Below are 17,136 nucleotides of genomic sequence, written 5' to 3' on the forward strand. Positions count from 1 at the left end.
CTTTAGCTTTTATACTCTAATATACCTCAATCAAATATTTACGCAATGATGCTCTTGCACACCAAGAATCATTGTAAAAATATCGCGATAAGGGAATAAAAATGCAGAATTCCAGAAAGGCCAATTTTAGGTTTTACATTTCAAAATTTCTCTAGTACATTTCTCAATCGTTGCTGAATATCACTTACAACAACAATTTCAAACATATTCATCATTAAAATAAAACTGCAGAATATTGCTTAATAATAATGAAGACCTGCATTCATAATACAATTTCAATATTGAAATCGTGAACTTTTAAATGTTGGCCAAGAGGGAAGAGTTCTGCTGTTATCTCTTGGCAAACAATAAATAATCAGAATTAAAAATTATTCTTTATTTTTATAAAGAATTTATAAAAATAAATGATTTTAAACAAACTAAATTATTAAAATTTAACATGTAGGTATTAAAATAAACGACCTCTTTATTATAATACTTCGTTAAAATTATTACAGAAAGTTAACTAGGTATATGGCATTTCCAAACAGCTACTCGCAATGTATTTCTTTAATTCCGAATTAGTCAAAACGAATAAAAAAAAATTTAATGAATAAGCTTTGTTGGACAAAGCTTATCTTAGATATGCCTAAAATGCGACAAAAATACAAAGTTTATCGTTGGTTATTTTACAATGTCTTCTCAATGATGGTTAGTGGCCTGAAGAACCGTTACAGAACTTTAGAAAGTCAAAAGAAATAAAATCGAATATTTGGGGCGCCTCATTCTGTAATCAGTATCAATTATTTTTCTATCAAGACAAATGGACAAATTATAAGCCTGTTATAAGCCGTCCCTGGTAGCCAGCGAAATTATCAATCGTCAATAGTCATTCAATTAATGAAAATTACCTCCATCGAGAGTCAGAGTTGCGAAAATGTATTCGGCATCTGTCGATCCTGCTTCATTATGAGCTGTCATTAAAAGAGAGTACCACGTGCCAGGACTAAAGTCGGATATTATCAGATCCTGTTGATCAGGGATTATGTTATTCGACATTAAGGTCCATTCTTTCTGTCCACGAGGTTTATACTGGATTACAAAGAAAGTTATTGGGCAACCTCCACTTTGCCAAGTGTTTAAATGGATGTTCACAAAAGTTGAATTAAGGGTGAGTAACTTCCTTTTCTCAGGAGCAACAGGAGCTGTAAAATAATAAATATTCTAATGAAATATTATTCTGGAATTCATCAATATAAATATTTAATTATTCATACAAATCTTTTCATATTGTCAACTCGGTTTGGCTTCATAAAATTAACAATGTGATTTGACAATACAGCAAATAATATAAAATAATTGCACTTTGTGTTATAGATTATCCACTGAAATACAGGCAAATAAGAAATAATTTTGTTACATGTTCAGGAAATCTTTTAGTATCATGATATAGCGTAATGTCAATGTAAATTTTTCAAATGACTGTTGATGGCCATGTTGTGATATTTTAACTGGCCTCAAATTGCAAAGCTATTCATTAAGAAAGCTATATGTACGCGTTATTCATAACAAGAGGGTTTCCTTTTTAATATTGTAGTGCATTAGGTATTGGAGCTAACACAGCAAGTTCGAATAACAACCAACAGTGATTGTAATACGAGCAGCTTCCTCCTTGTTTCATAATGATTGATCAAAATAGGAACATTCCATCCGAGTACCACGTTATTTCCCACATGTATGAATTGTAAGCATAATTTTGGGAGAAGAGCAATACACACGGATATGGTGGTCTCCCGTCAGATTTTTCTTAAGCTGATTAAACTAGAGCGCCAGTTTTAGCCGAATGGTAATTTCCAGTGTGCAGTGTGCACGCGCGTTTGGGTGGAATGAGGTTTAAGTTAACGCGACTGCTAAATATGTTTAATAATTCTATTCATTTTTAAAATAATTAATTGTAAATTCTTCTGATGTAGTAGTCATGACGTAGTATGCACAATAACATTACTAAGGATTTCACGTGTGGATTACATGGTTGCATTTATGCCTTTTCGGGCAGTTTGAATTATCATAAGTGAGTTCACAAAGGAAGCTTTCGGAGCACACTGTTATAAATTTTTCCTCAGTTTTAGCGTATATTTTATCTTGTTTGTTTTATGTGCAATTTTATTCATTTTTATCAGTTTAATTCATATGCATTTTATCACTTTTAAATTTTTTCCGGTTGTATTTATTTTTATTTTAACCATTAAAACCAGTTTTCATTTATTCTGTTTACTCGGTGTGGCAACAACTTTTATTATACGATGATTCCTGTCACACAGATCTTTTCTCTATTTGATTACTAACGTTATATTCTATACTGATCCCTGTTTTCCGTGATATTATAGTCCTTTTGCCACTTATCACTCGTTTGGAGAGGTCCTTTTTCTATTTCCTCGACCACTGGATTGAAGCAATTTCTAAAGTCCTCTTCAATCGAGGCTGTATGCGTTACACTGATCCCCCTAACTTTCTGTAAGAAAAACATGACATTTCATATTTTTTAAAATACACGAAATCACACGCTGTTCTGAAATAAAAAGGAAAATCGCCTTCTGTTTTAATTACATGAAAATATACGTAATATATCAAGCAGAGGAAAGATCAACTATATTCATTTTTATTTTTACTATTCTACTCGAATAACCTGTTTTTTTATTGTTGTTTTCGTTTTTTTTTAACAAGCACCAAAATTATCGACAACATTATTTTTCTGCAGCTAGCTAAATATTGTAGGAGAGAATAATCAATCATGTTGTTATGATAATGAAACAAACAGCACTGTTCACAGTTGTGAATAATGAAGAAGAATTTTAATTATCGAAAGAATGTTTAACTTTTCTTCAAGAAATAAATGTTACGATTTTTATGGACGCATTTTTTGGTTTGCAATGCGTCACTAACAGTTAATTAAGCGTGTCAGTAAATCAATTTTATTCAGAACTGGATGACACGAAAAGTCATTTTCTTCGCAAAAATGAAAGCAATATTTCTGTCAGGAAATTTATTGTTAATAATTTCGTGAGGCAATTTGTTTTACAATCACAATTAAACTTTTATTACTTTCTTCAATACTGGTTGTTTGTTTTATACGAGACGTTTTAGTAAAAATCGTCCAGTCTTTTCTGTTAATCTCGTTCACTTTAGCGTTTAAATAATGACCTTATTTAGAAAACTGAAAATTTCACCGTCACAGGTAAACGTATTTAAAAAGCATTTATCAAATTAATATACGAAGGCAAAAGTCGTAAATTTTATATAAATTGCATTGCGTGAGACAATGGAAAGATGGATATAATTAAGATTAGGCAAAAAATAAAACGAATATTTAAAATATCACTGTTCATTAAGCGAATGCTGACGAAAATATACATAATAGCCTGAATATTATGATTAATTCTTGTACAGATGGATATTCTTGGTATTTCATATTTGTTGAAAACTATTATACATAAACTTTAACCACCGCACATAGCTTGTATAAATTCCTAGTGGACTTGCCTCCGGACAAAATACTCGCCATCACTGCAGTACAATTAGCAACTTCCTGTTATTAGTCTGTTGTTGTCCTCACTTCGGTGTATTGCTAATATTATCTGCATCTAACAAAAGATGCCAGCCTTTACTTAAAAAATTCACGCTTCCAGAGTAGTTAAACTGAAACGTTGAATCACTAACTTTCTTCAGGAGTGCTTTTTCCAAATACAAGGCTTATTAGCTTCAATATATGTTTCAGATAGGTCTGTTAGTCTAACAAATATGGAATTACAGTACTATATATTTCTTCATCCACCATGGGTATTTTAGTGGGTATATTTGGATCCACGCAAGATCTATTAACGCTGTTCAACCAAGCAGAGATTGTGATAATAAATACATACAAAGGTATATACACTCTGTTGCGTCTCATGCCTCAAGTAATCTGGTCGTCAGCCACAACCTTAATGAATTCCTGGGAAGTGAATATTTACTCCTTCAATGGCTCAATAAATGTAAAATACGTATACTCTCTCGCCATCACATCTCCATTCCAACTTTCGTGTTCCTTCCTGGAAACAATCACCACAGGAAACGTCGTAATATTAGCCAAACTATTTTAAGCCGGCTGCGCAACCTCCCTATGTTTCCATCGTTGTTGCAAAAATCAAATATTGCAAAGACGCCAGGTCGAAATCTGCCTCTCGGCTCTGCACCAAAGTGAATCAGCAGACGTCTCCTCGAAGATTGCTTCCTGCATATTCGGTCGAACTTATCAACCAACTGCAAATTGACCTTGAAAGCACTTGCACTGATCTACAAACAAGAGAAAAACATGTACAAGAGAAATATGCAAACATACCTCCAGTTCTAAGGTTCACGCGAAAGAAACTAAACCTCGGTTCTCATCTTTGCACATCCTAGCACCGGGAGAGGAAGCGGAATTTGTTTTGATATGTTGTTCATTTTATTATTTCTAATCATTTACTGCTGTTTATCTGTTAGTTAAATGCGATGTTTCATCGGTATACCGTACTGTATCAAAAATGTATTGATTATTAATTTATAATGCACCCTCTAGTAGTCTATGATGTTCCGAAGTGAACTGAATTTTCTTAAACTGAATGAATGAATAAATAATAGACTTAAAATGTTTGTACATTATATAAAGAAATTAAAATACACAAATATTATGCTGTTTTTGTTGTTTCTATATTTATATAGAGCTTTTGGATCTAAGGCCACATTGCGCTGAAATTTTATGCAAATTTGTTTGAGGCATTGTTAAAAGCAATGTTTATCTATACAAATAAAGTGATATAACAGTGTCTCTAAACGTGGTATACGGAGAATGGCACGGAATTGCCGTTTGTTTTGAAATATTTGTAAGGCAAACAAAAAAAATCAAGTTATTCATCAACTAACATGCGTTATATCATGAACTTCTTCCTTAATGCATCGACCACCATGGATTTTTCATCATCTGCATTGATTATTACTGCCATAAAAATGTGCATCTCCATTCTCAGGAATACTTTTTTTGTTGTTTTTATCTGATTGCTGCAAGCATGGTAGCGTGGCCTAGATTTCATTTGTTTTGTGAACTGCTTTGCTAAGTTGTATTAAACGAATTACTCAAACATTTGTCGCAATTTAAAGAGATTTCAGACAATAATTACTCTACATTTCTTACCTCCTCCATCCGTTCTAGCAGATATTTCTTCACTTGGTTGTCCTTTGCCGGCGTTGTTGAATGCTACCAAATAGAAAAAATACGTTGTTCCACACTGTAGATCATGATACGTGTAACTATTCCGGTCTCCTGCTAAATGTGTTTCTTCCCACTGCGATCCGTCACGTTTATGGTACAGAACATAACCTAAAAAATAAAAATAACTTGGGTATTATTTATTCGAGCCTATACATAGGATGCTCTTAATTTTTCAGTGTCAAAACCGTGAAAGCTAAGTTGAAGAACTTAGCTTTCACGGTTTTACTAAACAAACCGAATAACCGAACAGTGAATATCAGATTGTGAACTAAGATTCGACTACATAAAAAGTGCTCTTTATTGACCTCAACGTGAACATGGTCAACTGCATCAGACAGACGCATAAGCTTATTAAAAGCAGTTCCAATTATTAAGCATCAATGATTTTTTCTCTTTAAATATACCGGTAGTTCCATACTCATTCAAAAATAGTTGTAGTAGCTCGGTCGTATTTAATTAGGACTTTCTTTCATTTCTAGTTATTTTTAATTAGCTAAAGCTAATTAAGACCAGTGAAATACCAAGAGTTTACTTACCCTTCTTTCTGGTGAGATAAGAAACAGACCACTACATTTAATCAATTGTGTCCTGAGTAACTCATGTACAATAAAACCTTTCTCTTTTTGTAGAAAGTGGGTGATTAGGCAAAATACTGATCATTGTAACCTAAATCACGTACCAGTAGAATAAAAATTTCTGCATATCATGGTCTTAGATTATTGCACTTTTAATTTATTGAGATTGCTTATATTAAACAAAGCCATTCAAAGCTGCACCATTTCGTCAGAATTGAATGAAGCCAATTTACAATAAATTTGCGCTGGCACTAGTCGATAACGGCGAAAGCAATAATGACGGTGAAAACCGACCACAACAACTTGCCTAAAACATTAAATAAAAATAAATTAAAACACAGCGATCACTAAGTTCCATCATGTCGTAAGGCCACCGCCATTATTTGTCTTGTGGCCTTCCATCATGGCGGAAGGCCACAAGACAAATAATGGTGGTGGAATCACTATATTTCAAATGTTAAATGAATCAACGCATCAAAACCAACTAAAATTATTCAATCAGCACGCAAGCGCAATAGATTTGCACAACGGTGGCACTTATTGAGAAATCAGCTCATAGTAGTTTAGAGCAATAAAGACGCAAGTTTATTATTATTTGTTTCATATTTGAAAAGTGTGCTCGATTATTTTTGATATTGTTATAAGTGATATTTCGCAACTTTCGGTTTCGGCTGTTTTAGCCTTTTATTTAACCCATTATAAAATGTTATTCCTCTACTTAAATGTTTTCTACTTTCTATATACGAGTATTTATACTAGTTTTCTTTGTATGCACATCTCGCTGACTTACCCATTCTGCTGACCTGTTAATTAAATTTGCATTTGTAATTATTTTTATCTTTATATATATATATATATATATATATATATATATATATATATATATTTTTTTTTTTTTGGCTTTATTAACTTTTTTTCGTGATAACTGCGAATAAAGCAATCGACTATGTGCTATACACATACCGTATTTACATAGAATAAAATAATGATAAAAACTTGCTCCATTGATTCACAAGAAAATTTTACGGGAAATGAATGAAAGATTTTGGCATTTATTTTAAACTCCCAAAAGTGTAAACTTGGGTAAAGTCGACAGGTACGCTGTGAAAAGCTAATGATTGCACTTAATTAAGAATACAATTATCGAGTTAATGGATAGTAAACATGTACAGCGTTCACTGTACTTAATTTACAAGGATGCAAGTGCATATTAGCCGACATGAAGGGTGGTAATTTAAGTTGAATAATGAACTGGTTTAGCCACGTGATGACCTTTATCGGCAACGTGTAAGATGCATTAAGTGCGAAACATGATACACACCTTACTGAACAATTTAAGGCCACCTTAATAACTACTGATGCTGGGTATTGAGATAAGTGTTACTTTGACACTCTCTAGAATAGTGGAATTTAGAGTCGCAAAGCTCAGACATTCGAAAAGGAAAAGCATACAAATGGGTGTTAGAGATAGCAACTTTCCACAATCTAATACCATGGAGAAAAGCAAAGCTGTAATGAAATACTCGTGTATAAGTGAACAATCTGATAATTAAGTTTCTTGACCGCTAGCGAATACTGCCGTGTACAATTTTTGTTTCGTCACCATTAGTTGGTTGTCAGCTTTTAATTTAGTATTTAGGAACGTCATGTTCTAAAATACAGCTGGGTTATATAAAAAGGGATAAATAAAAAAAAAATAACTTGTAAATTTTTCGCTCAAAGTCTGATTTGTGGTAGCTGTCGGTTATGATAAGTAGAAACCAATGAGCAATGAAGACTGAAATCCTAAAATTATCGACCAATGACTAAAGGTACGGAGATGGTCTCCGTATCTTTGAAAAGATCTTTAACTACTGCAATTATACTTTAAGAACTGCGATATACGCAATTTACAGCTTTTCATTTTGCTAAATCAGTACGATAAATTAGTTAATCAAATTTCCCTCATTTAAATTAAGTTTTTATTCGAAAAATAATAACTTCTGTTATTTCGAACAAGCTCTTATTTTCTTAATACTAGAAATAAACCAAATATGTATTTTACCCAAAAAAAATATATATATATATAATTTGTTACTATTGAAACAAATCCAAACCAACTTAATGAAATTCGAGCAATTTCATTATGATCCACATCTCATATAATGTACAGATAACATTGCAAAATTCTATACTCGCAGATCACATGCAGTTCTCCCTGTAACTTTTGGAATTTTCAGTTTTTATCCCTAACCAAGGATCAATTCATGTACTTCGATTTTCAGTTTTTTTTTGTTTTTTTTTTAAACATATCCATAAATATTATTTTTGCATTTTTATAAAATACTATATTATTTTGAATTATCAATATTTTGAGAATATTGACCAACGTTTATAATACATATAAAAGCTCCTAGCTCTTATTTTACCAAGTTAGAAATTGCTCAATAAAAATTCCGCAATACTCAGCAAAGATTTATTAGTTTAATAAAGAGGAAATTGTTTTTATTGTTACATTTAACTTTAATACATTAGGGCCAATTAGCAGTGTTTACTAAAATTGGTTTGAATAATTTTCCTAACTTTTCAAAAGCCAGTAATACTGCAGATGTGATTTAAATTTTACACTAACGATTATTGCCAATTTAGTATGTTTAACCAGCGAAGTATGGCGAAATGATTACAATATACAGCAGTCAAAAGGCTGCTGATGATACTCCATGACTAATTGGAAATAAATACAGTAAACTGAAATGTACCAAATAATGAAAAATTTATATATTAAAAAATGAAACGGTCTATACATTTATCGGCAATGGATCCTTAAAAATTATAGCAAGATGATGCTGTTAATTCTGCTGTATAGTATTTTGATCTCCATTACTAGAATGAAGTGATTATGAATTTCTGGAAACTAGACTACTGCCATGTGCCTACCAAGTCGCTAGGAAGTTCCAATAAAGAGCGTTTAGATTATTTGGAATCAAGAGTTGAGTTTTTCTTCTTAAATTGCGGGGCACCTTCGGTTTAAACGGGAAATGGTACCGCCCTGCAAAACAAGTGAGTAGAACAGGAAAGCAACTATACTGACTTTCGATTTAAAAAATAAATAAACACACAATTAAAACTCCTCCATCAGCGTACATCCAAAACGTATTCTTAGCTATTTCACAGGGGCAAACAATTTCTTTTAAAATATAGTGATCGATGCTTAATGAATCAGTTTTATCACATTTTGAGATTTCAACGCATTGTATTCTTCAGTTTTAGCGTTAAGATCTGGAAGACAAAGCAGAGAGGTCTGACACTTACACTTAAAATTCCAGGATTAAGTAAAAATTTTATTGAAAAATTACCAATATTAGTTTCTTTAAACTTATTGTCCTCGTAATCACCAACGTTTCCTGCAATGCTTCTAAGCACCCTTATAAGTCGTTTTCGGTAATTTTATTTCGTTTAGTCATAGTTCTCTGGATAGCTGATGGTGACGCAAAATTAATTCCTTTCAGGAAAATGTTTACTCTTGGGAACAAATAACATATTAGAACCATTATGGAGTCTTCTTTTTTATATCATCTTGGCACATAACCTTTTCATGCTAAGATTTTTGGCTGCAACAGTCAGCGACCAATTTGAACACACAGCCTTTGACAGTATCTGTTAAAGTTGGTCGCTGACTGTCAAAGTGGATCAGGGAGAACCAACTTCTTCACATTTGCCTAACTTTGACCGAAATACTACGTGCACAGCTGGATTGGGTATTCGCAGCCTTTGTAATGAAGCGAATCCTAGAACTGACATTCTAGGATTCTCTTCAATGACATTCCATATCAGATCGATATTATTTTTTGAGATAGATTACCTGCCTGTCCAGATCGGGGCATGTTATAAACAGATCCTGTTCATTAGAATCCAAATCTAAAAAATGATTTGACCGCCGTACTACAGCCACTTCTTTCAGAGCAATCGCTCAACTACATCCATCTAGAACTTCCAATTAATACTCTTATTTCAAATTTAAGAATTCTGCGTTTCTTAAGGCAGAAAATGAAAATTTGTGGGGAGTAATGCCTTAATTCGGAAGTCTTCCAGAGTCAACTATGCAGCTTCTATTCTGAAAGAGGCCTACAGATTATGATCTTTTAATGTTATTACTGAGAGGTTTAATATTTATCTGAATATTTTGAAGTTTTTTCGATGAGCACTTTGCATAATAGAAAGAGGGAAATGGGTTTGGTTTAATTTTGGCCATGTAGTACGTTAATCATGGGCGCTTAAAATTTCTCTTGAACGTGTTGTATTTATCTAATTGTTTATTTCATTACGCTGGATTTCCGTGCATATTTGAGAAGACAAAGCTAAATTTGTAGTTTGGTTAAGAAATATAAAAGTAATGCGCTAAATATGAACCACCTATTCCATTTTTTCGATATATTTTGCTATATTGTTTATTTCTAGAACAAATTCTTTGAGCATCGATTTACACTACACTTAACAACATAAATGAAAAAAATATTAATAAGACGTGTATGGAAAGGGCAAACTCATTAATTAATTTAGACATGTGTACCGCTTAGGTTTAAGATAATAATAATTAACTCTATAAACAAAGAACTATGTTTTACACGAAAAAAATGATTTTCATCAGTATAACAGAGAAGGATAAAACAGTCATCAATTTCATACAAATAAGTTTCATGTTAAATTTATTTATTTTTCCTGCATTTCTAGTAAATATGGAATTGATATGGTGATATAGAGATACAAAATAATATGATATGATTAACTATTTATCTTAATAGTACTTGTTACTTTTAATAAATATAAATGCGCATAGCAATTTTGCTGAAACAGGCGAAACCAACAAAAAGAAGGAAAGTGCACTCACTGTAAAGATAACTTTCTATCCGACAGCAGCCGCCCAATCGTAATCATAACCTGTGCTAACTAAGGCCAAAGGATAAGAATGCGCAATAAATGAAACAGGTAGTGTCATACTTGGATTGGGATGGCAGAGCATGGATTTTTTCCCATAGATCCTATAGAAAGTTGAATTTAAAAATCAGTTTGATCAGTGCAAAGGGAATGCTCATGAATTCAGATTTGGAATTTTAGCAAGTTACCGATGGTATCGAGAAGGAGCAACAGTCAATTGAGAGCGGTGCTATTTTTTTTTTTTTTATCTTTGCGTACTAAGAACCTGCAAGTCCAAATGGGACACCAAATAGAGTAAAATATCTGGATTAAAAAAAACCACAATTATTAAGAGTTTGAAATAAGACACACTGGTTTTAAATGGCATCGGTAACCGTCTTGGAGGAGACGTCCTGCAAAATTTTTATATATAAAAACTGGTCTCTTTACGCCTACCATATATATGGAAACTTTTCTCCGATTACTAGAGTAATTCTGCGGCAACTTCTCTGCTTGAATGCTGATGCCTTGTTCCGACTCTTAATTGTTGTTTTGAAAGATCCCAAAGTTGTTCCTTTCGATTAAGATCTTCGCTGCAGGCTGGACATGGCGGCAGTTCTTCATATTATTCTCCTGAAATTATCGCTGCACTAACGGCGCTTTGTGACACGGGTGCTGTGACGTTGAAATGAGAACTTAGTTGTGTTCATATTGTTAAGAATAAGATACGTTATGACAATTCAGAGTTAAGTCAAGAATTATCCACCTCGTTTCCATTTAGTTTTCCAGAATACGTAACTTGAAACTGAGATAACAGGCATAAAAACACGTCATATTCCCTTATAATTTCGGTGGGAACAAAGATCCAGTCGCAAATTCTAAAGTTCCAATTAAAACAGTTGAGTAACTATGTTTTGTGAAGGTATACATATCAACCATTTATCACGGTCTCATCTTGTAGAATTGAGAGTTGAACGCAATGTTTGTACCTTCTGTTCATATATGAAAGGGGTTTCTCGTGCATACTCAGATCTACCCTCTTTTCTCCATCTGGCTTGTTTGGATTTTCTTCTTGTTGCTTACTTAGTGGGTTGTTTTTTTTTTTCTTGGGGGGGGGGGGGGAAGGGAATGGAAGGATTATGAATAGCCGATGTTACTAAGAAACATTTTAGTGTATCGCTTAAAGATCACAACGTTATCACCCCCATAATCATTATTGAAATTAAAACAACCGAACGTAGTTGCTTGCAATATTCATGTATACTGTATATATGCTGAACAAACTGCTCCAGCTATAGAGTAAAAGGTATAAATCAATAATGACATATATTATGTAAATTAAATTTAACAGAACTGACTGATTAATGTCATCGAATAAACGATTAAACATTATATCAGACTGTGCTATTAGAAAAAAAAAAGAAAGTTTGGAGAATTACAGATATTTAAAAAAGGAAGTAATGCTATGCTCATTAGAAAGAAAAGTGTGAAAGAAAAGTGTAAAACAAGCTGAGGGTCATGGGTTGCTATATTGCCCTCAGAACTGACAACAGGTTGTTTTAAATTTTAATTATACGAAACCAGGGTCATGTTATAACAAAAAGAAAAAAAGAAAAGAAATACTACAACAGAAATAGAATGAGAGAAGGAGTGATACAGTGGGACTTCTTCGGTTAGAACGACTCGGGACAGAAAAGAGAAAAAATACTGAAGCCGAGAAACGATTTTCCAGGAGTGGATTTAGTCATGGTGCTTATAATGGCGTGCAACATACGTTGCTTACTTCCAAGTAACGAGATTATTGCAGATTCAGGTTTCTGTTCCTGGGGTTGTGAAGGTATACATATCAACCATTTATCACGGTCTCATCTTGTAGAATTGAGAGTTGAACGCAATGCTTGTACCTTCTGTTCATATATGAAAGGGGTTTCTCGTGCATACTCAGATCTACCCTCTTTTCTCCATCTGGCTTGTTTCTAGCGGTCATTGAAGAGGATTTATTTGGTTTAAGCTTGTAGCTATGTTATTAATTTACTGATGTAATAATAATTATTCAGCTAAGAGTAATACGCCTTTCTTCGTGTTTCTCTAAATATCAATATGCAAATAAATTTCACAAGTAGAGTATGCATTTTATTATCGTTCTTAACGCAAATTATTTGTATGTACTTATATTTAATAGTTTGATGTTACTTAGGTGATGATATAGTCGACTTCTTAAGTCTGATTTAATTTCTAGAAAAGTGGCAACAACCGAGTTGCCTAGTAGCAGAAAAGGAGTGAATGATAAAGATAGGCAATTAAAAGTGTAGTCATTGCTGTCAATGATTGGACATTAATTCTTTACCCTGTTAGGAACACATTTAACGGAACTATTGAAAATTGCTCAATGTGGAGGAGGAGGGGGGGGTTCAGTTCATACCGTTTCTTTATTTTGGCATTGCTCATTACGAGCCGTTTTTTCCTCATATTACCCATTTTCTTTAATGTAGAAGGGTACCTCCCTAATGTAGTAATGTAGCCATTAGGCACTAATGGCATCTGCATGAATTTGAATGTAATCATGACCTGAACAGTAGAACTGTCAAGGCATATAATAGCTTTTCGCCCAGTTTGTCTCATAAATAGCTGTTGCATGCGTTATATTTTTATATATATATACAGTATTTTATGTATCTTTTGGCATCATTTTCTTCCATCCTTTTGTTGATCGAGAATGTACATGAAACGTAATCTTTAGGTCTTCGAGTTTGGATTCAAATTTATAATCCTGGCTTGGCCTAAAATACCCGTTATTTATGTGTATATACTCGTAATATATTACTATTACAACCTAAAAGAATTAGGAAAAACTTGGTATTATTCGATAGAAACTGTATAACATAAATATCTCTGAAAATAACATACCACTAACAAATTTATATTATGCAATGCAATTTTACATAAATTATATTTATAACAAAAGCATAAATAAATTAGATAAGACTGTCTATATTTCAAAACAGTAGCACAGCGACACGGAAATTACTATATTTTTGTTATTTTCAGTTAGATTATTGCAAAATATATGGATTTGCTTGTTTATGGCACACTTTAAACTTATGTGAAAATCAAATGAATCTCCCTGTCAGCCTCTGAACACACTACAAATTTATGCTTCACATTGATAATATGCCAAAACAGCGACCTATAGCCAAACTAAAGCATAGTTAATTGAAAATCCTTAAGAATTAATAATAAAAATATTAAAACAGTTCAAGAACTGTTATTAAACGACTACAGTAAATTGTGTAACAGTGTCTTGATGGTGAGTGACAAAAATCCCCTTTTGTTCAAGGTAATGAAAAAAAAAAAGTATATTCGCGTCTAACAGAGTTAAGAAAAGCCTAATTTCATGCTTTTCAATTGACTTCCAGTCCTGACTCGTACATTTTTTTTTTCTTCCTAGACTGACACAGAATCTAATGACACTATCGATTACCTTACTGAAATTTTTAAAATTAATTTGAAAGAGATGAAACTCGACATTAACTCTCTCGAATGTGTCATTTTGATAGATTCCGAAGGTACTCGCACGTGTACTAAGATAGCACGAGATAGAAACCCTTGGCCCCACGGTACTATAATTAAGCTGGCGATGGCATCTGATAAATTATAGTAATTAAATACTTATACAAAAATTCAGTGGGACACTGAGCATGAGCGAACGACTATTTTTCTTCAGAATTGCAGAAAAGCCGTTAAACAAAGTATAAAAGAATTTATTTTGATATGTATTTCATTTGAGATCATGGAAAGGCGAGAATGGATTAGTACCTATGGGCTAGATGTATCGTGAAACTATTCTTTGGGTAGGGAAGATAAATTTAACAGTTTTTTTTTTAAAAGGAAGATAAATTTAACAGACTAATATAAAACACTACCTTTGCTCAGATCAGAACTTTTCCCGTAAGGGATGCTAGCCGTGCCGTGCTATGGGCCAATAAACCCTACTGAATCAGGCATCTGAACATAATGACTTACAAGCCCCATTCTAATGCAGAATGAATTTAATTTTGTCTGTCTCCTCTCCAAGAGCTCTAAGGTCCAAGATACCTCACCCTACCTATTGCAAATAATACTTATCAGAAAGTATCAAGGTTGTAGGAGTATACGAAATAAAATGGACACCAATAAATTCTTCTAAACAAAAAAGAATGATATTATATGGCTTTCTGAAACATGGCTCTAAAATGATGAACAATCCATTTTCATTGCTACAGCAGCAATATATGAATCTGTCTTCTAGAGGCGTCGGTGGAGTGGCAGTCCTGATCACTTCACTTACATAAAGCACAGCACAAACCAGACTTAAGTTTTTGATTGCTGCAGCTTCACTCTGTTTTCATATAATTGTTTGATAGATATCGTAATCTGTATAACACCAATTCTCAACCAAAGTAGTCTAGCCGGGGCCACGAATTGATTGTCGAACCACGTACAGATAGGATTGTTGTAGGTGATTAAACATCCAGAAAAACTCAGATCATCTGGAGTGCATCCTTGCCTAATCACTAGAAACAGAAAAATCTAATCACAAAAGTCTAATCACTAAAAACTATCATGCTCAGTATTTTCCCTTATCAGCCGAATGGTGGGAGGGGGGGGAGACCGCTGTGAGAAGTCTATCGGCATCAACTAGTATCGTCACACAACGCTGAATAAGGAAAAAGCAACATAACCTACACTGATAGATGGTTTTCACTCATAATTAAATACACACCGGAATGGATTTAATTACGTGGAATACTCCTACATATTACAAGAGTACTCCTGCATATTACATGATACCATGCTAACAAAACTGTGTGAATCCCATTCCTTTTCCGAATCATTCTGATCCTGATATTCTAACAGATGCTCATATTTAAATTAAAAAAAAAAAAAAACAATTAAATAAAGGCACCAAAAGTCTTTCACTAAATGCCACTGAAGGTTATTACAAAGTTCATCATTAGATGTTTATTCCTGCATCCTGGACCCACTGTTTCACATTTTAACAAGTTTGTTTCGGAGAATTATTTCCCACCACTTTGAAGCATCTACCTAGTTATCCTGGTTACAAAGACTAAAATGCCGAACCAAGTATCACTTGAAGCCAATTTCGAAAGTATTGTCTCTCCTTAAACGAGAAGAAATGCCCGTTACAATTTTGACAGCCCAGATCTTACCTCCTGCTCCACTATAAATTCGTTATGTAATCCGGAATTGCTCATTCATAACTAACGATTTGTTTTTATCCTAATTGGTTTTTAATATCGTTCATAAGAAAGAGCAGTGGCTCTTTCTTAATGTTTAAAGCAGCATTTTATTCAGTAAATGTTTCTTTTCCGCTCCACCCAGTGAAACCTTTGATATAATGAATAAAGCATCCTGCATACTCTGTCAGATATAATGAAGAAAACATCCTACATACTCTGGTCAGATGTCTGCTCTCATATAGAATACTTCATATTTAAGTAACAAGTCTTTCGCTAGACAGATCAACAATGGTGCTTCTCAAAGGAGCCCTCTCCTGGTTTTTATTTATAACTATGGTGGTCCCTTTTTCCGTTAACAGAAATGCACCCTGCTAAGTACCTGACATTAAAATCTTCTACTCTTGAGCCTTTTAATAATATCACTGTAAACTTTCTCAGGCTTTAAATGCAAAATCTTGCAGATTATCTGGCCAATAACTTGATCATCAACTCTTATGATTTATCACGAAAATTACAGCCACTTAAACTATTGTTGTGTGATAAAGGCACACCAATGCCAATTGTAAGTTAGCATACAGACAGTTATTTTCTTTGACACAAAACTTCACCTCCATGCTCAGCTTTGAAACATTGCACATTAAGATGAGTCATCTGAAATAGCAGGTCAAGCATCATCTACTTCATGTGAGGGAACCTAAAAAGTCAGTCAAATACGTACACCCTCATTCGCCCCATAGTCCTGAACACAAATGAAATCTGCTGCCTCAAATACCAAACAGTTGAATACTGGCTTCCCGTTGACTCATCTGGAATTATTAGATAACGAGGTTTTAAAGAATTGCCACGCTAGGAAACATGAAGACGCTTGAAGACACCCTTTGTTATGGACTGCTGCCAATGAAAGTGTATCATATTTTGCTGTTCAGGTGAAATGTGGCTCCATGTAATTATTTGGTAAAGCAATTTAATATCAGCTTTGTTATTAAAGTGGTCGGAGTCAGTATAAAGAATATATAGACGCTATATAAAGAAGCGGGATGTCGTATGTCGCTGAAAACCCATTTCTTGCATTGGCATTTAGTCTTCTTTCCCGCAAACCTTGGATCGGTGAGTGACGAGCAGGGCGAACCCTTCCATCAAGAAATTAAGCCAATAGGAAATC

General features: G+C 33.5%; 1 protein-coding gene across 1 annotated transcript in view; it reads right to left on the reverse strand.

The window, feature by feature from the left end:
* Nucleotides 1-17,136, reverse strand: part of LOC150084465 (cell adhesion molecule Dscam1-like) — a 421,339-nt gene that overhangs the window by 76,152 nt on the left and 328,051 nt on the right. The window contains exons 20-21 of the mRNA XM_090376247.1: nt 5,189-5,374; nt 891-1,184 (exon numbers count right to left, since the gene is read on the reverse strand). Of these exons, the coding sequence (XP_090232373.1) occupies nt 891-1,184; nt 5,189-5,374 (480 nt within the window). The remainder of the gene's footprint in view (nt 1-890; nt 1,185-5,188; nt 5,375-17,136) is intronic.

This window comes from Mastigoproctus giganteus, chromosome 6 (assembly GCF_048544385.1).
Source record: "Mastigoproctus giganteus isolate SK-2022 chromosome 6, ASM4854438v1, whole genome shotgun sequence".
In the NCBI taxonomy this organism is placed as follows: Eukaryota; Metazoa; Arthropoda; class Arachnida; order Uropygi; family Thelyphonidae; genus Mastigoproctus; species Mastigoproctus giganteus.